Source organism: Anastrepha ludens, chromosome 6 (genome assembly GCF_028408465.1).
Source record: "Anastrepha ludens isolate Willacy chromosome 6, idAnaLude1.1, whole genome shotgun sequence".
Classification (NCBI taxonomy): domain Eukaryota; kingdom Metazoa; phylum Arthropoda; class Insecta; order Diptera; family Tephritidae; genus Anastrepha; species Anastrepha ludens.
Window position 1 is genome coordinate 39812718 of NC_071502.1, and position 20562 is coordinate 39833279.

Consider the following 20562-nt stretch of genomic DNA (forward strand, 5'->3'; position numbering starts at 1 on the left):
CTTCTTCTTCTTGATTGGGGCGAGGACGGCTTACTGATTTTTGCCGAGTTTAACAAAGCGCGCCAGTTGTTACTTTCTCGTGCTAACCGGCGCCAGTTGGAAACACTAACCGAAGCCAAGTTCTTCTCCACCTGATCTTTCCAACGCAGAGGAGGCCTTCCTCTTCCTCTACTACCACCAGCTGGTACCGCATCGAATGCTTTCAGAGCCGGAACGTTTGAATCCATTCGGTGGACTTTACCCAGCCGAATGACGAATCCGCTAGATCTTCACTTGCATATTTAATTCATTCAAGCAAATCAGATGGAAACTGAGGGAGTTATGGAACTTTGCCCGAAAGAATTTATAGTAGTAAGGGAAACTTGGTATTGAAGGGTAGGGCTAAAAAGTGTAAATTGCCTTCTGAATCCAAATACCATATAATAAAATAAAATTAGTCGTATTTTGTTGGACGGTGTGTTTGACACGAACGTTCCTTGTAAGGTGTTGGTCAAAAAATTTGGTGTGACGACCTCAAACAGGAGTTGGTTTTCGTGCGAGGACCTTTTTTTCGTGCCTCAGTATTCAGCCGCTTGCCTTTTTTTCCCAGTCCAGAGCTCTACTAAGTATTGATAATTGACTGCTTATATTTCAAAGGGGGGTGTGAAAGGTGAAATATGTACAGGAAATGGATTTATTAGTACATTTGATCTCGGTGTATTAATCCAGCAGAGCCTCAGTCAAAATGATTAATCGCTGATGAAGATAATTTCCTGCTTATCGTAAATTTACCATCTTTTATTTGTGTTTATTATAATATTTGCAAATTCATTATCGCGTCCTGCGTAAAGCTCATGAAAATATCCTTCAATGTCATTGAACCCAAGCGCTGCTAATGACATTGACGAGTTGCGGCCTAACTCACTTGAATTCAAAAGCATAATTTCCGCAAGTTTATCTTGAATTGCACGAGTTTGTGACATTTTGTAAAGATGTATGTTCGTATGTATGTATATTATTGGCCATGCCAACAAATACTTAAACCGGATAACTACATTATTTTTTCTTTATGTTTTGTAAACTTCACTTCAGGCAAATCCCACCTCCTTTGTCCTGAAGGCTTTTTGAATTAAATTTCTGAGCTGTAACTTTATTGACAAATAAATTTGCATAATTTAAGTTATCCGGCTTGCGCCACAACGGGGAAAAGTGAAATGAAATTTAAAGGCTTTTTAAATGTGCGCACATGAGTGATTGCTGAAAAGAATTAATGGAGAATGGAAATGTTCAAAGAAGGAAATTGAGATAATTTTGTCACACAATAGGGGATGTAACCACAAGAAAGTCAACCCAAATGTTCAGATGATATTTGTTGAAATAAGTTTTTGAAAATGATACAACTAATAAAGGCATGCGGACTTTGTTTCATACAACTAAAAAGGTTCAATTATTCATTGACATTTATTTCATGCTCTTCAAAATACGCCCCATGGTAAGAAAAAAGCAGTATAGTATTAGAATGCTTATTCAAATGCTCAAAGTAGTTGGAATAGGTTTCATACACTTCTTCTTTAAGTTCTAAGTTGTGCCAAAACGTTTTTTGTGAAAAGTTGTAAAATAAGTTCTAGGAGTAAAAAAAGTTCCACTCGGGACCAGGTGCAATATTTTACACATCATCTCACCTAATTAAAATTCCGTGAATCTGAGACTAATATTTGTGGAATTTTCTGGAAATCTATGTAAAGCAATAAATTTGAATGGTATGAATGTGTTCTTAATCTTCAGGTAAGATGATCTATGTGAACCGCATGTTTTTAAAACTTCAGGAATCATATTCTTTGTTGCATCATATCATGTCAGCAGCCTGTGGAACATTGCATAGTAGAGGATCGTTTGGTTACTTACGATATGTTTGTTTCAGATGCTCATTCTGAAGGCCGGCTTTTTCGCGTTCACCTCAACATTGTTTGCTATTATATTTGGTGTTAAGAAGACTTAGGAATGTCAAAAAAGAAATTTAAAAAAAGTGCCTGTAGCGTATACGCAGAGAATACAAATAGACAAAATTTACAAAAAAGCGGAGAAGTGTCGACCGGTGTAGGTAAACGCCGGACACAAACCGTGGCAACAACGCGCACTACTCCGAGCGTTTATCACCCGCGCAAGCGCAGTAATTCCTGGACCGTAGCAACGGCAGAAATTTTCGCAAGGCAATACCAATAAATCCGACGCCGGAATGGATAGCACTTTATAGTACGCACAAGCACTAGCCAGGAAACGGAAATAAGCGCAAACAAGTAGGAACCAAAAATTGAGACCAAAAAACGCTCCAGCAAAAAGTAGGCAGCAAAAATATATTTCTTACAAGTTTGCACCAACAAACAAGCGCCAAAAAGTAGGCAGTGTCTCTAGAAATTAGCAACCACAAGGAAAAACTCAGGAAAAATAGCCTAAAGTGTATCTAAGGTATATATAAGATATAACTTTCTCTCTCCTTTTCCACTACGTTATATCTACGTTATATTTTTTCTCTCACACGGAACGAAAATGCCCAAAACGTTGCATGACCTTGAAATTTTAATCTCCATTTTCGCTCGTCCATCGACGCCTAAGAAGTTTCACTTCAAAAAAAAAAAAAAAAAAAAAAAATGAGTGAAAAAAGTTTTCATTTAGAGCCTACGCTGATATTCACTTTTCGTCAACATTTTATGGGCTCCAAGTCACGTGCTTATTCTAGGGATACCAGTTGTTGATTCTGGGATTTCGGGACACTTTCATGGTTCGTCCTGGGCATATATTTCTCAAACATTAAATAATTAGAAATACTGTTTTAAGCCAAATTTTTTCTACATACCCGGGATCCCGAAATTCGTTTCGAAATATAAGTTCCTTGAATTTAGTAAAAATTTAATCATCCAAATTTGTATAGTAACAGGATACATATTAGGATTTTTTCCTTTTTTACTCAGATCCCGAAATTCGCTCCGAAGTTTTCCGAAGTCTCTGTGAGCATTGACGTGTCAGAATAATTGTTGTAAAAAAAGGAACATACAAAAAATTTTTGTAAACAAAAACTTGCTTTTCGTTTTTTTTTTTTTAACGTTACTACTGCTCTACCGCTGAACGCTCTGTATCGGCTTTGCTGCCTTGTTGATTTCTCCTGCTATTTTGTTTTGAATTGTTTACTAAAAGATGTCCACTTGCACCAAATTAAGTCGGCTCACAGCGACTTTTTTGAGTTTGAGTCCAACAACATAGCACAATTTGAGCAAAGGTGAGAGTTCGCCTACGAATCGCAGATTGTAGATGGTGAGACCAGACGAAATGCAAAATCAGCAGGACGTTATGGTCCACCTACAACCTCAAGCAACCGTCAGCTTTGATAAACATGAAACGACGGGACGCCTGTAGACTAACGGCAGTCATAACTGGCTTCTGGTCTATCGGAGAACAAGCCGCCAAAATGGGCATCCCTCACAACACATACTGCCACAGTTGTAAACAACCGGAGAAAAAGGTAATAATCTTCCATTTCCTCTGCGAATGCCCTGCCCTATGGAAGGACAAAATGTTGACCTCGGGCAAAGCGCTGTTCGAGAGTCTGACTTAGATGTCAACAATCCGATAAGGTTTCTGAACCGCACAGACTTGATATAGTCATGCTGTAAATAGATGTTAAACAAGTTGGTAATAAGGATGTGACAACAAAATGGTGTGGAAGCGCTGGTTGGATTCTGGACGTATCACCACTCAAACCAACCAACCAACCAAGGCGGACACATATCACACTTACCACAAAGTGATCCATATGTTCTCGCATTGGCAATATTGTAGACTCGTACTGGTTTTGTGCACCACAAAACAAGGCAATTTTGAGTTTTGAAAAACACTTTCAAAAAAGTATTATTTCAAGGATTTTCCATAGAAGAATCTTAAGAAAAATTATCAAACAAACGGTTCGTAAAAAAATATTCACAACTGCCTTATATTCGTCGATCTGAAGGCTACAATCTAGTAAGAAATGGCAGCCACTAAACGTGAAAATTTCGACTGCGTATACACCGTTTTTCTACCTGAGCTTAAAATTTGTAGTCAAACAAGTATACATCAACTGTCTGGATATTATTTTTTACTGGTGCTAAGAACTGAGTAATATTTATTTAAATTCTCGTCGGTAATTTTATTTTACTCTGCATGCCTTACTAAAAGTGAGTGATGGGTATACAAATTCCAGTGCGCCCAACTTCGACACTTTATTGCTAATTATTTAAATATTGGCTTACATCGTCAGTACACTGCAATACCTTACCCACCTACTCTCTAATAAAAAAAAATCGCGAACTCGTATCGCCGGCAAGCCACCGTTAAACTCATAAAAGCAAGGCTACATACCAAAATACGAGTACAATTTCTACAACCAACACAACTGTGACCTATTTGCATTACACGCTGGTGGGCTTTTAAAGTTAATAGCTGTGAAAATTTTCAAATTTGAGTAGATGAACTCGCTGTGAATAGCCGCAAGCGCCATTAAAAGTTGACAAATTTAGTAGCAAATGAGGGTGAAAAAATTGCTGTAAAAGTCATAATTGGGCGCTTGAAAAATCATCATTCTTTGCCAGCTTCGACCACTGAAAGCATCTAGGCGATGTTTAATAAAAAAGTTCATTTCAATTATAATTTTTTTACCGCTACTTACATCTAATGAATTTGTCTCGATGACATTGGCGGACACGTTAAAATTACTGTTGAAGTTTATTTTATGCGCTAAAAATCAATTAGCTAGCATTTTGGTATAAAAAAGTGCAAGTCTCAAGTAGATTAAAAATCACACTGATTTTTGCGAATTTTTTTCGTAGCGGCCTTGTGCATTTTCTCCATTTAACACCTACTCCACAGTTTTTTTATATCGAAGAATACATCCAACACCGTCAGCAGAAAAAATCAATGTCAAAACGCAACGCGGTTTTCGAACCACTTTAAATGTGCACCATCAAGATTCAATGACTTATAAAACTTCATACGCGAAATTTTTTTAAAAACTCTGAGTAAAAAGTTTGAAATTTTTACAAAGCTTATAACTTTTCTTTATATGGTACGAGTAGTAAGTGTAGTATCAAAAATATTTTTATAAAAAAAAAAATAACTGAAATTACAAAATACTCAATTACTCAAAACTTATCAAAATATGTACACTTTATTTTGACGCTGACCGTATATACATATATATATTTATATATATATATATATATATATATATATATATTTATTATGGTCCTCACCTGTGGCTTCTTCTTTGGAATTAAACATGTTTTTTATATTTGAAGACTTCCACTAAAATAATTGGTAAAAGTACTTAAATTTATCTGAACCGACTCGATTTAAAAATAGCTCCCAAATTTTTGGAATAAAATTTGCTTTTAAAAATATTCTTTTTTTCAAGATAGATAGAAAAATTGTGCTTCAAAAGGTCTGCATAACAATTTTTAATAATTTTATAAATATAATAAAAAAATGAGATATTAACAACTAAATCAAGAAATGAGATTTTTGATGCTGTTTTGTTTTATTTTTTGGATGTTAGGTTTAAGAATAAAATTTCGTAACAAATGTGCCCTCCTGAGTTAACATAGGTAATATTTTCTCACCATTTGCTCTTCTAGGAAAATTAACTCAATACACTTTTTCTTTTGCAATTATCAACACATTCCGTGCCGTCCATGAAATACTTAAACATTTTGATGCGCTCTTTTTAAGTTTCAACTTTTCTATCATCTGAGCTGCTTTTTTGGGGGAAAAAATCGATGTTATATATAAAATAATAGATTTTAAAGTCCCGTAAATTTGAAACCTTTCGGAAATATTTCGGCTGATGTTTTACGGTGTATCGATCACTACAGCCTGTTCTGTTTGTTTTTTCCTTGTTCACTCCTCCCGGGAGCATAGGGCCTCGACAAGACTCTTCCATCTTACACGGTTCTGCGCTGTTGTTTTTGCACCGCCCTATGAGATGTCGGCATCTGCTAGTTCGCGCAGCATCGACCTTCTCCAAGTGTTTTTTGGTCGACCGCGTCCTCTGCTCCCTTGCGGGTTCCAGTCCAGTGCCCAGTCCAGGTTCCTCGTTCGTTATTCTCCTCAGTGCGCCGTTACTGATGGTGTTTGGCCAGAATATTCTGTCTATTTGTTGATGAAGGATTATAGCCTCTGTGTGATGGTGTTAGAGATCAGCCATGTTTCGGACAACAATACGAACTTCACGCATTAGCCGAATATTCGTAGTTTAGTGCGTCTGCAGATTTGCGAACTCCCCATTACTGTATGCATTCGCCCGAATGCCACCCTTGCTTTGTTTAGCCTCCAGTTGCAATCTTGATCTGCTCCACCATCTGTCGTGATGCTGCAGCCGAGGTAGCAGAAGCTTTCAACGAATTCCACCGGGCATCCGTCAACCAATATCTGCCTTGCGTTATTGTGGTTAACTATCATAGCCTTCGTCTTAGCGATGTTGACCTCCTGTCCGACAGTGCGTGAAAGCGCGACTAGATTGCCCCCCTTCGCTTATATGTCGGAGAGTTTGTGAGAGAAGAGGCAGATATCATCGGCGAAGTCCAGAATCTCCAGATGTCTGGTGAAACTTTCGACAATGTATTTGTTTATAATTTTTTATGAAATTATGGTTCATTGTCCACCGCATACATCCACGTTTCAAATTTGGTGCGAATTAAAAAATGTTCATGAAAATCCCATTCCTTAATCAGGGTTTTTAGAAAATTCTCGAGGGCGAAACATTTTTTTCAAGCAATCTAAGTAAGAAGTTGTTGTAAGCAAATCATTGAGAAAAGTCTAAATTAACAGTGCCTTTGTATGAATATGTGTCACTGTATAACAATATTATTAAAATGCCCATAATTCGATGTAGCCAGCTGCACGCACCAAAAAATGCGTCGTTATCTTGCTCAAGCGTCGTTATCTTACTCATGCGTTGTTATCTTGCTCATGCGTTGTTACCTTGCTTGAACTGAAAGCGAGAGCGCGGAACGAACAACAAAGAGGTACAATCGGCCCCCGCGTTCGGCAACGTTCGACATCTGGCTCTCTCCTAGTTGAGTGAGCATATATATGTATGTATGTATATGCGCATATGTATATAAATTCACATATTTGTATTTGCATATGCCTTTTTCCTGTGTGCATAGTAATGAACCTTTTCTCTGTTGAGAGTAGGACGATGATAGGAAAAGTAGGAAATGAAATGTTTCGAGTGTAATGTGTCTTGAAAAAGTCAAATCGATGATGTTGCCTCTTAGTGTTGTTGACTTATTAACGTCTGATGCACAATTGAAATTGAACATATCTTTCATAAATTTGATAAATGTTTCGTAATTTTCGAATATCAATTCCATTGCGATTCCATTTACCTCCGTCTCTATATCCATACAAAATATCTATCAAACAAACAAAATTAAAATTTTGTTTTGAAAATTGCAACCATTCCACCAATATTTTCTTATGACGTTGTCACGTTAAATTATCGTCAGTAAACCGACTTTACAGAAAACCTCTTTTTTTATAATAAAATCACTTAAATGCTTCGCATATCAGGTTTTATTTTATACATTTCAATGCTTTCAATCTGCATCAGTCTTTTTATCGAAGAAAGACATATATTTTTTACGTCATGTACAAAAGTTTATACAGTGCCAAAATTTTATTAGAAAACTACTTACGAACGAAGCAAAACAATAGTCAAGTCAGAGCATAAAACAAGGAAGTAAAAGGGAAAATTATACATTATTATTATACATATTTTGTTGAAGATCCCTTTTGTTTTATTACTGCTGTCCAGCGACTTTGTATTGACATTGTTAGACCTCTACAACGTTCAGCAGGAATGGATTTCCATGCTGCCTTGGCGTTTTCAAAGAACTGATTTATATCAGTGATTTGTGATATTTTGCATACTGAGTGAATTTTTACGTATTTTCAAAGCTGTTCTAGTACATTTAAGTCAGCACTCGAAGTTGCCCAATTCAGCACAGTGAGCAAATTGTCTTCGAATAACTTTTTTTTGCCAAACGATAAGTGCATTTCGCATTATTGCCTTGTTGAAATTTCCAGCTCAACAGTGAATTCTCTTCCACATAAGGCATAACATTACATTTTGAAGTATCTGAACGTACTTGACCGCATCTATATTACCTTCAATACGGTGAATTGGCCCGGCACCGTTCCTCGAGCAGTAGCTCCACACCTTTATTGCGCCTTCCGCGTGCCTTATTATTGGTGAGACGAACTTGGGTTCGAATGCTGCACGTTGTGGCCGCCGCATGCAGTTCTTACCATCTTAACCAACTCTACTTATTTTCGTTTCATCGCTTACCAAAATATAACTCCGCTGATTTTGAAACCAGTATATTTGCAAACTCACTTCAGTATTGTCCCAGCGATGTTGTTACCCATGGCTTCTTGCGTGCCAGTCGCTCGTGAATATCATTGATATCATTCATTGACAGCATTCTACTTGGGATCCTTTATTAATCTAATGACCATCCTATCAATGTGGCTAGTCTCTTTACCGCCTTTTTCTTGCTGCGAACATTTTCTGCTGTTGTATACTCAGAAAAATATTTCAAAGCATTAAAAACCATCGTTTTTGTAAGTGGGATAATCCAGTATTTTGAAACTCTGTGATTGCTTTTCGAAGAGCTTGGGTGCAATTTTTCCCTTTCGACATTACTGAATCATTTCAATTAAAGTGAAGTGCTGTAGGAATATTCCACTGACTTTATTTTTGACTTACTTGCCAGTTACAGTATAAAACAGAATGCAATTCTCAAAATGTTCTACGAATACCGAACCGTTTTTAAGTAAATTTCTCACAAAAATATCAGTGCCCCTACTAAAATGCCAAAAAAAGCAGTGCGAATCCTTCAAGGGAAATTGATAACTGAACGCAAGCAAATACATTCAAGCGCAGAAAACACCGTTACGCCACAGTACTCGATAAAAGGTGCGCATATATGGTTGCCAACGCATCGTTCTTAAGTATTTTTATATGTAGAAAACAATTTATGACCCTAGAAGTCATTGATGTCTCTTTCCCCACTTTTAATTTCAAGTTTTATATAACTTTTTTAGCAGATATAAATAGAGAAATTAAAGTTGACACCTTGTAACCGAACTTTGACATGACATGTGATATATATGACACAAATATATCCGACACGGGTATTTGCATGTGAATGGGCAGACACTTTCAAGCTGCGCCGTCAATAAACCAGTACAAACCCAACTTTTTTACATCTGGCCATCTTAACTCTAATACTTTCGATTCGCTTCATCCATCTGCATATCAGTGGAGCATACTTCTCTCCGGTAATTACTATAGACGTACCATGTAATTACTATAGACGTTTTCAATAGAATTTCCTTTAACAACTTTAAAAAATCCTTTATTCTCAGTTAAGCTAAGTGAATGAAGCGCTGACGAGCAAACAAATAAATGGAGGCCATAAAAGTTACGAGAACATCAATTATTTTTTCATTTGAATATTTTAGTATACTCGACATGGCTGCACGTATTTTGTTTAGTTTATACTGTTGCAGGTCACTTTTATGGAAATAAAAATAAAGTACTCTAATGCACCGTTGGTAGTAATGGTAGTTAAATGTACAAAACAATACGCATACACACACACACACATGCACAAACACACATTTACCAAACATTGCTTGTATGCCATGCGTACCTGCAATGCGACACCACGCTTTACGGCCGTCTAGCTGCTGCAAAGTAATTATGTAATACACGTGCATATACTCCCTTTATTGGCTATTTGGCCGATTTTCTTTTCCTACTGGCAGTGCACGTATTGATGTTTTTACACAAATCTAGGCATCCTGCGAACGCCAGGTGGATTTTTTTGAGCAACTTTTCATGGCAGAAATATACTGGCAGGTCATCGCCTTCCGAGAGGCGAATCTCACACGTAAAAATATTTTCTATCATTTGTTGTTTCACGCCTGCGGTTTCTAACCTGTGCATTACAGAATGCTAGTCACGCACCAAGCCATTCGGCTACCGCAGTGGCCGTAAGGTAATTAGTTGTCAGATAATTAACATGAATGGCCTAGTTAAAGGTGTTAGAACGGACTGTCAGAAACTCAGTTGCTCGCAATAACGAGTTGACCTTGAGCTGTGGTTGCTTACTATTGACTCCCAAGTGCTTAGAAAGTTCAGCACAATAAGACAACAGAACAAAGTAAAACCCTCTAATGGCAAACAATAATAATATGAAAGCGAATAATGAAATGTACAAAACCCGCAAACAGTTGTTCACGCAGATAATGCAAACAAAAGTAAGGAGGCAAAGAAAACTGTTTCACTATTTCCAAAGACGGCCTACAATGGACGGTCTGCAATTGAAATATAATTACGCACACAGGCGTACTGGCTCATATACTTTATATGTAAAAGTGTTTACTTTTTACTGTCTGTTAGCCAACCTCCATGCACATTGGATTATCTTCTTCTTGCATATAGTAAATGTTAAAGTTTGTGTGTATGTTGTAGTTTTTGCGCTGCTAAGCCATTTGTTCGATGAAATTTTGGTGGGTTGTCGCTTGCGTGACTGGGAAGATTTGCTATTTTTTTTCGTAACGTTTGAAGGAATTTGGGAATTGGATTTATTGACCTATTTGATTCAAATTTAGAAAATTTTAGCAAAATTGCGCTATGTTCACAATGATAGCAGCGCGGCTATTTTTGACTGCTGACTGTTTTTATTGTAATAAAAACATAAAATTTAACTGAAAAAATACAATAAAATATTTAGTATCTGTATAACACTTTACATTATAATAATGGAGTCGTTGCGGTTACTTCATGGCTTAGAACTTGCTTCGTCGGTTTCGTGTTAAGGTGCGTTTCCTGTTTCTGATGAATTGAAACTTTTATGTTTTCTTTTGTTTGCTGCGTGAACATCATAGAACTTCTTGAACCACTAAAGATACTCGAAATTATCTTGAAAACGTCCTTATATCAATCGTTCAGCGGGTATAGATTTCTCATAGTTTATTCGCGTAAGTGCCATTTGCAAAAAAGATTTAGATTATGCAAAAACGCATACTTCAGATTCGCGTTAAATTTTATTTTTTCAGACCGACCGAATGTGGGAAGATCATTTCTATAATTTGGCAATAAGCGACACCTGAGCAGAACTCCTAAATTTTCAAGTACTCGCCATGTTATTTATCCAACGTGATAGTTTTGTCCACCGAGGAATGTATTTAAGCCACCGGTGTTTTGATGTCAGGCCTGGCTTGAGTATTCATCTATACTGCATTTTGTTGACTATTTATAAATTTTCAATTTTATCATTATAGTTTTTCTAAGCGCCAAAAAGTAGGCAGCGTTATTTCTCACCAGAAATTAGCTACCACAAGGAAAAGCTCGGGAAAAATAGCCTAAAGTGTATGTAAGATATATGTATATATGGTATAGCTCTCTCTCTCATTTTCCGCTACGTTATATCTGTTTTCTCTCTCGCAGAACGAAAATGCCCAAAACGTTGCATGACCTTAAAATTTTACTCTCCATTCTCGCTCGTCCATCGACGCCTAAGAAACGTCACTTCAAAAATCTTGAGTAATAGAAACCTTGGTTTAAAAACCAAAAAATTAAATAAAATTAATTAAAATTTTTTTATATAGAGGAAAGTTGTTGTGTATCATCTCCAATATAAATTATCTAAAACCTACAAGGTAATTTAGCAGCTTGAAGCTTGCATTGGAGGAACCACAGACAGAATTTTAATTTTGTGTTTGGAATAAAATGTGGAGAAAAAGCTGGAACTCTGAAAAGATCGGTACACTTTCAGGTTTTCTTGGTTTGTCGAATCACGCAGAGCAGAAGCTTGAAAACGAATACCCGCAAAAACAAGACAGATGGTCACCACAGTTATTGTGACACCTAAAAGCATAAAAAAATGAATTATTAATATTTAAATTAAAGTTAACAGTATATGTAAGCGGGGTAAAGGTATTTTATTTCAATTTCGTTCAGCTGAGGTCAGTTGAAAATTTAATTATTTTATATATAAGGACACTTTAAGGCAGGGTATTGCAGATTAGCATTGTTACAGAAATTATGCAAATTTGGGCTAATAATGGGTTTTCCAAACACAGGTGTTATTTTGATATTCAAATAAAAATGCTATTTTTAATATAAAAGATCGGATGTTTATTTCATAATCCGTATTTCATATGCCGTTAATAGTGAAAAATAACATCAGGCAAATGACCACCATGACCATGCTTACAGGACAATATCCTTTTCATGAAATTATCCATAACTGAATTCCAAAGTGACTGCCCTATGTCCTCGATAGCCTCACGAATTCCATCTTTGAGGTCTTGAATCGACCCTGGGCTGTGGCCGTATACCTTCTCTTTCACGTGGCTCCAAAGAAAAAAGTCACAAAGTGTTAAATCACAAGATCTCGGTGGCCAATTGTGATCACCACTTCGAGAGATACCACGGTCCGGAAACTTTTCCCGTGAAATATCAATGGTTTCGTTGCTTGTGTCTCACGTAGCGCCGTCTTGTTGAAAAGAAACGTTGTCCAGCTTAATGCCATCCAATTCCGGCCATAAAGAATTGTTAATCATCTCTCGGTAGCGCAATCCATTCACCAATAACAACTTTTATTGGAAAACCCTTTATAAATTAGAAAATTTAAAATGGGATTTCATGGGATGAGAGTCGCCTTGATTGAGATGGCTAAGAAGGCATTGCTGGAAGAACTCTAGACCATAGCAAAGAATATTGAAAAAATGCTGGTCATAGTGAATTATGTTAAGGGGGGAAGCTGGTCTAGAGCGCAAAAAACGGGCATATTTTATGAATTTATTTTGACTCAACAAAGGAATCAATCGAAAATCTGCGAAATAGGTTTAATAATATAGCTTTCATGGTACAAATACAAAATTTTTCGTCTGAATTAATTTCAAAATGGCCGCTGTCCAGCAGTTCTCCTAAGGCGCCTTTTTTTCTAGTGGGTCCATTGCCGAAGACGTAAACTCCTTAATTTTTGTCCTGGATCAAAAAATAAAACTTTTTTAGTTTCTATATAACAACAGAAAGATACGTAAGTAGGATTTCTTCGATATTTTGTTTTTTCGCGAAATGGTGCACGTTTGAACAAAAAGTTACAATTTTCACTATAAAGAACGACATAAAATTGTTGATTAAAAAAAAAAAACTATGTAATATAAATAAAAAATCCTACGTACGTCTCCGGAGAAAGGTATTTCGAATGTATTGTCAAAATTTCGTAAGAATCGGTAAAGATTTGTTCGAGTTATGTCTTCGGCCAGTTTAAAAAAAGTGATTTCGAGAAAAACGCGTTTAAAGTTGTAAGTAGCGTTCGGGGCATACCTGCGAGGCACTGCCGTCGAATGAAAAATTTGGGCATTTAGACATTTTTGCTGGCATCCCTCATTTGGTATATTATTTCTAAGACCCTAAAGCACCTTTTAAGACAAAAAAAAATTTTTCGATTTTTACAAAATTCTAGACCAGCTTCCTCCCTTAAGATGAGGCATTACTTCGAATGGGCCTACATTGAATTTGATGAATTCATAAAAAATGATGCTCTAGTATGATTTAGGTTCGTTTATGACTCTCTTTTTTGTAAGCCATATCACAGCGCTCATGGTATGCATTTGAAATGAAAGTAGAAAAAATTTATAAAATTTGTTCTCTTCCTTGTATATCAGTGAATCTTTTTTTCATATGAATCACCTTGTGCTCTATGAAACTTAAAAACTCTAAGCAGCAGCTCTATCTGTCTTGCTTGCTTGTTTGTGGCCAGCCTCTTGAGAAAGAAAACACCCAAAAACACCATTTCAAATGAAGTGAGGGCCTTAAGTACTTTTAAGAATTTATTGAGCGATTGGCCGAATAAATAAATAAATAACTAAAATAGGACTCTTAGAGAGAATACAAGTGAGTACTCAATTAGGAATTTTTGTTTAAGACTGTAATAAATGATACCACTTTCGTTTATAAATAACCCAAATTTGAAATAAGCGGCGGGTGGAAAAAGCAGCGCCCAGGTGCATTTGAATTACAACCCAATTGCCGGGCGAACAAAATGTTCAGCATTGATCTACGTTCTTAACAAGTTAACGAACTTTTCGCAAATATTTTTTTATTATTCACTCAAGCCATACAAACAGCAAAACAAACAGCAGAGCATCTCCATTTCAATTCAACCGGGATATTCGGGACATGTTATTCGATTTCGATGTAAATCAAATATGTTGCTCTCTGGTCAAAATAATGAGACACGGATTTTTTTGTTCGCCCGAAAAAATTTTTTTTCAAGATTTATCGGCATTTTTGTTCTTCGGCTCAAAATCGATTTTTTTTTTATTATATAAGAATTTTTCTTTAAATGCTCATAACTTAGTCAAAAATGAACCGATTTTAATGATTTTGGGTTCAAAATGATCGTCATTATTTACACGAACGACCTCATGTAGAAACAATTGCAAAAAAGTAGTTGAAAATTTTTTATTTAGCAAAAAAGAAAAAAATTGAATTTTTTCGAAATTCAATATTTTAAAAAGTGTATTTTGTTTTTTATAAATTTTTCCAAATCAGTTTTGAGTAATGAATTTTTTAGTAAAAAACCTGTTTCGCACTTTTTTTTTTTGGAAATAAAAAATTTTCAACTACTTTTTTGCAATTGTTTCTACTTGAAGGCATTCGTGTAAGTGATCGTTTTGATTTTATAGTATGTTATTATTGACATAAAATAGTATACAAAAGCAATTTTTATTTTTTTAACATATTTTTTTGGAGTAGTGTGGTACCAAATTAAGCGTCTTAAAAAAAGATAGGTGGCTTGTCAACAGGATTTTGGCTCTTCAGGACATCTGAAGCAAAAAAGTCAAACTGATTATTATTCTGTAGGCTTGTTCTTCTGGCAGGTCAGCCAGCTACCTTCAGCTAACCTCTAATATTGTAGCTCCCTTTATCTTCACTATAATGCATTTTGAAGTGTCTAGTTAGGTTTTAAGTAGAGTAAATTGAAGTTGAGTTAATTAAGGCGTTATAAAAAGCTGCATTACTTCCCTTGAAATTAGTTGAACTTGATAGCGAATTTTTTCTTAATAGTTGAAAGGCCCTTTAACTTATATACAGTTTCTCAGCACAGCTAGTAAATCTCACTTACTTGGTTAGATTAGAAAATAGCCATTTTGCCTAGTATTTATATAATTAAATTTTTTAGTGCAAAGCATTTAATTGTCTAGTATGCAGAAGGTGCATAAGACCGGAAAAAATCATTACCAATGCGGTTTATGAGCCCTATGAAACCTGCACTTTCTTCTTCTTGATTAGTGCGATAATCGCTTAAGCGATTTTGACCGAGTTTAACAAAATATGTTAGTCGTTTCTTTCTCGTGCTAACTGGTACCAGTTGGAAACACTAAGTGAAGCCAAGTCCTTTTCCAACTGATCTTTCCATCCCAAATTAGGTCTTAATCCTACTCTGCCAGCACTAACTGGTCCTAAAACCTATTCTTTATTGCATCAAAATTGAATAGGCTATAAAACTGCGTACTCAGAATTTTGTTGGGGAAAATTTTTTAAATTTTTTTAAGGTGCAAAAAGTCCGAAAGTTGGATTTCTATGGTTTTTCGTTTAACATCGAAGTGTGTATCTCACAGAATGTGAGTTATTTTGGTATTCTCCCTCAATAGAGTGGATACCAGAATTCGGTTATCAAATTTCTCTCTCTACACAGAACTCACCACTCTCTGTGTAACATCTGTAGCAGACGTTACGAAACTTCTTCTGCTTTTAGTGAGGCCGAAGATCGGAAATGATTTGGCCAGCATAAATAGAGTAACACGTAAATCTTGTTACTAACTTTTTATTGAGGAGTGTTTTAGCAGGAGCAGATACGTGCCCTTCCTCGTGCTAACTGGCGCCAATTAGAAATACCACGTAAAACCAAGTTTGCAAGAGTTAGGAGAATGGATCTGGTGACATTGCTCTCCATTATTTTAGCAAACGCATTAGTCTTACGGGGATATCAAGGTTACATAACCGTTTATGCTGGCAAAAGGAGCTTTAAAATCAACAAAGAGATCGCTGAGGCTGATTGAGGTTTCAAAGCCTTCATTTTCTTTTCAGCGTACGCTGCTATCATCATGCAGTATATTCAAAAAGTGATGCCTTTATAATTAAAGCCAGCTTTGGGCACCACTCATCAGCCGTCATTTTTACTCTTACATGAAGTCGTCCCGGTTACAGAACTTTTCATATATATGAACAGGTATGCTTGGCACGTACATCTTTTATTGGGCTCTGAGCTTCTCGTAAATATTGTGCTATGAATTTTGATGTAACTTTTGCGCCGCCTCCGAACAGCAGATGATTTTCCATGGGGAAATTTTCCATGCCAGAAGTCCACTTGGAGGTTTGCCATTGCCTACTGGGAGGCGACCACTATTAGAGAGAAATCTTGTATATCATTTTGTTTTTTATGTCTACAGTAAGTTTGGGACTCAGGCTCATCCGAATAGATTATATGGAAATGGATTGTTGACTACATTTCAAGCGTTTTTCCTGTCGATTATTATCTCAAACATTGAAATAAATTATCCAGTTGAAGGAAATAACATTTTGAGCTCGAATCCATGGCTAACATCTAGTGCTAGGTATATTTTTTCAGTTCCCTTTGCGTTAATCTGCGCTAACTCAATTTTATGATTTTTATTTTTTTACCAATTGTATATTTGTTAGCTTATACTTCATTACCACAATTATAACTGTATATGTGCTTGATTTTTTGAGTCACTTTACATTTACATTAGCATTGGTTGCTCTATACCAACCCATTGTCGGTGCGTTTGTAGAGGAGTGTGAATGTGTAATTGTGTTTGTACAAATGTAATACCAACTTTATTTACATGCGTCTATGTATTTGTGTGCGACCACGTGGTATCAGCCTTTATGCTGTCTATGCTCCTTCGCGTTGATTTAACATTTACACTCTCACGCAATGAACGAAACTCTCTATACGTCATGCACGAGAGCGAATATTCTCGCGCTATGGGGCGTGTGCAATGTTGCCAGTTTAAAATATCAAATGGCGGATAAATACAGGGTCTTTCAATAGGTGCGCTGGAAATTTTACAGTTGGTAATATTCCTTACTTACTGCTGTTCTAATCTCGTTGTGGCACATAGGTCCTGAAAATATTTCCATATATAAATTCCTGCTCTGTTCGCCAACGATTCGAGGGCTGCTTCTATTTTATGACCTTCGTGGTTTTTTGATTAAGTGGTTTGAAAACATGAAAAATTGTATTAAGCTTCCTTAATCAGAAATATTGCTGAATGTAGAGGGAAGAAAATCCACGGCAGGTTCCTCAGTATGACTACGCTACTATGAAAAAGCTCCTCATAAAAAGCTATATGCCGTTCGGATGCGGTATAAAACTGTTGGTCCCTCCAAAACAGGAAGCCACTAACCCCAAATAGGAGGAAAAGCTTGGACAAACACCCCACAAAAGCATAAGCACCAATTATTGATATTACTATTAATGGCGTGTTCCTCGCCAGTAGGTTCCTCGCTGCCCACGTGAGAGGCTCACTAGCATAGAGAATCAAAATTCGTCCTTTGTGATGCCATACAGAGGAAAAGTAGAGTGGAAAGAACCAAACGGAGCAGAAAAAGAAAGAAGGGGGTTTGGATTGGAAGATAACGACCAGCGGTAACATATTTAATTTCTATTAACCGTTTCAAGCTACTGATGAAACTCAAAAGGTGTATAAAATACGCAGGTGTAGCAAAAAAGTGGGAGTCCAGATGTCTGTTGTCTTAGCCCGACAGGAGCAGGACAGCTGAGAATAATTATTCTTCAGGCAGCTTCTGCAGAAAGAACCTAAAGTAATCCTAAGACTCACCGAATGGATACTTAACCGATAATGCGTGGTAAGAATACCCACCAAATTCGAGAGCTTTGGTATTGTTAGCTTTATAAATTCCCTCGAATGCCCCCGTTCTAGCCATGACCAGAAGGATCACACGATTTCGGACATTTGCGCACTAACCCAGCGTTCGCTGAGTTGACTCAAGGCCCATATTTACAGGACTAGACCACAGGTTCTTAAGGGAACCCGAATCCTCTCAATTTGCAATGGAGCCGTTTCAAGGATCCCTTGTCTAGACAACTCATCACTCCTCACACGTTTCTCTGTATGCGACTGTAACCGGAAACCGAAATGAGCGTATTATTGCAGTATTTAGATGCAGTCGGGAGAGAAGTCAAGTATTTTTCCTTTAATTTCAAACGCACAAAGAACGAGCCTAGGACCCAAGTTGCCGTCTAGCTGTAGGAGTAGATATTTACGTGCTTTATAGTAATTAAAGAAGTGAGAAACCAATGCACGGTTTCTTTTATAGGGGCTACCTCTGCTTGAAAAACACCACAGTTGTTCGCAAGCCCAAATTTGAGCTAGATGGGGAGCTCCTCGTTGAATACTCTCCCTGCAATCTTTCCGCCTATCTTCGACCCATCCATGCCTTGTTTAATGCTTGCCATTCCCTGCCTCCAAATGTTGCGTAGCACCCACTCCTCCCTTGAGGGTATATGCATGGAAAAGGTATCGCTCGGACCTAGTGGAGGATGCATATGGAACAATCACCATTGGGATGAACTCTAAGTTTCCAAGAATACTAGAGTCTCCAACTACACTCCGACAAAGTTTTATTTCGTGTAGATTTTTGTTCAGTTGTTTCAATGGCATTTATTTTTTCAAAAATGCGCAAGAAGTTAACCCTCTAGTGCATATAACCGCCTACAGGCGGGCAACACTTAAAAGCAAAAAAAAAAAATAAACTAAAAACACAAAGTGCTTTTTTGTTTGTCATGCAGCTTACACGATTCATATTCTTCAGTTTACCCTTGATCGTAAAAGCTGCATGTGCTCATATTACAAAAATTTTGCAAGTGGAATTAAAAGAAGTGATCAAATAACAGAAAAAAGTATTTTTTGAGAAGGTGTTTTTGTGAGACTTCCTAAGAAGTGCCCTATTGGAATATTGAGTTAAAAAAATATTTGGTAAGTAGATTGAGAAGTGTAGAGTGAGATAAAGTGCTCTCCAAGTTTTTTTTTATGTACATTGTGCCACTGTGTGCTTCACGCTGCAACCGTCTACAGGAGGCCGTATGCAGTGCGTTCAAAAAAAATGTTCAGTTATTTTGAACTTCAAGTTCACATATTATGCTGATTTATATTTTTTATCACTAGAAAAATGTCGCGGTGGGGACGCAAACGCAAATACGACTTGTCGAAGATGTCAGATGAGGAGTTCAACGACTTTATGGGCTTTTGCGAAAACAGTGATGAGGAAATTGAAGGCGATGATTTCGATAGTGACAACGACGTGAATGACCCAGATTTTGTGGTCCCCAATCAAAATGATTCCTTTCTACAAGAAACAGCAAACAACATTTCTGTATCTGATCTTTCTCTTTCCCGTGGAATTTATTCGCTTGGAACTTTTCGAGCCAACCGTGTGAAAAACTGTAAACTATCTGCCGATGAACAGCTAGTGGTGAAAAAAGCTCCTCGTGGATATTTGGAGGATTTCGTTGCCACCGCATTTGGAGTAGATACTTCTACTGTTGTTTGGAAGGACAGCAAACCAGTTCGTTTAGCGTCAACGTATGCAGGTGTGCAGCCATTTAACTCGAATAATCCGAGCGACCGAAACCCATTGTCCCGTCGCTATAACCGCAATAGAAAACGGTATGAATATGTGAGCTGTCCAAACATTGTCAAAGAATACAACCGACACATGGGCGGAGTGGACTTGATGGACAGTCTAATTGGTCACTATAAAATTCGCATGAAGACTCGTAAATGGCCATCTCGTATATTTCACCATGTTATCGACTTGGCAATAGTGAATGCTTACGTTTTATACCATCGTATCAATCGTGAAAAACGTCAGCGTGTCGAGTTTCCACGATTTCGGGAAGAAATCGCCGAAACTCTCCTGCTCATATCGGAAACGAAAAAATTTGGTCGCCCCACTACTGCAGAAAAACAAGCCGAAGAAGTACCAAAGGGAAGCAAGTTACTGTACCTACCACCACCCAATATAAGGTATGATTGTCTCAATCATTGGCCAAATTTCTGCGATAAAAGTAGTAAACGTCAATGTCGTAACAAGCCATGTAAATCGGAGACTCAAGTTTATTGCGAAAAATGCAACATACCACTTTGCATGTCTGTCAAAAAATCATGTTTTAAGGAATTTCATGCTGAATAAAGGACATTTTTGAAGATATGGTGGGAAGTTATTTCTAAGTAAATGTATATGTACATATATTCGTTCTTCTTAGACTTTGAACCAAACTTAACAATTTGTATACTATTTTATATATTACTTAAATTTTTATAAATAAACGTTTTCTGTTTACTTGTTTAAGTGGTATTGTATTTTTAGTAATTTTTTTTAAGCTACCTGCATAAGACCGTCCAGAGGCGGGGTGC

The 20562-nt window shown here is 36.8% G+C and overlaps 1 protein-coding gene across 1 annotated transcript; it reads left to right on the plus strand.

The window, feature by feature from the left end:
- Window positions 1-19315: 19315 nt before the first annotated feature.
- On the plus strand, window positions 19316-20338 carry LOC128867026 (piggyBac transposable element-derived protein 3-like). The gene has a single exon (XM_054108118.1). It carries the CDS (start codon window positions 19316-19318, stop codon window positions 20336-20338), a length of 1023 nt encoding a protein of 340 aa, XP_053964093.1.
- Window positions 20339-20562: the final 224 nt, after the last annotated feature.

Coding starts and splice junctions, on each gene's coding strand:
- LOC128867026 (XM_054108118.1), top strand. CDS start 19,316: ATGTCGCGGTGGGGACGCAAACGCAAATACGACTTGTCGAAGATGTCA.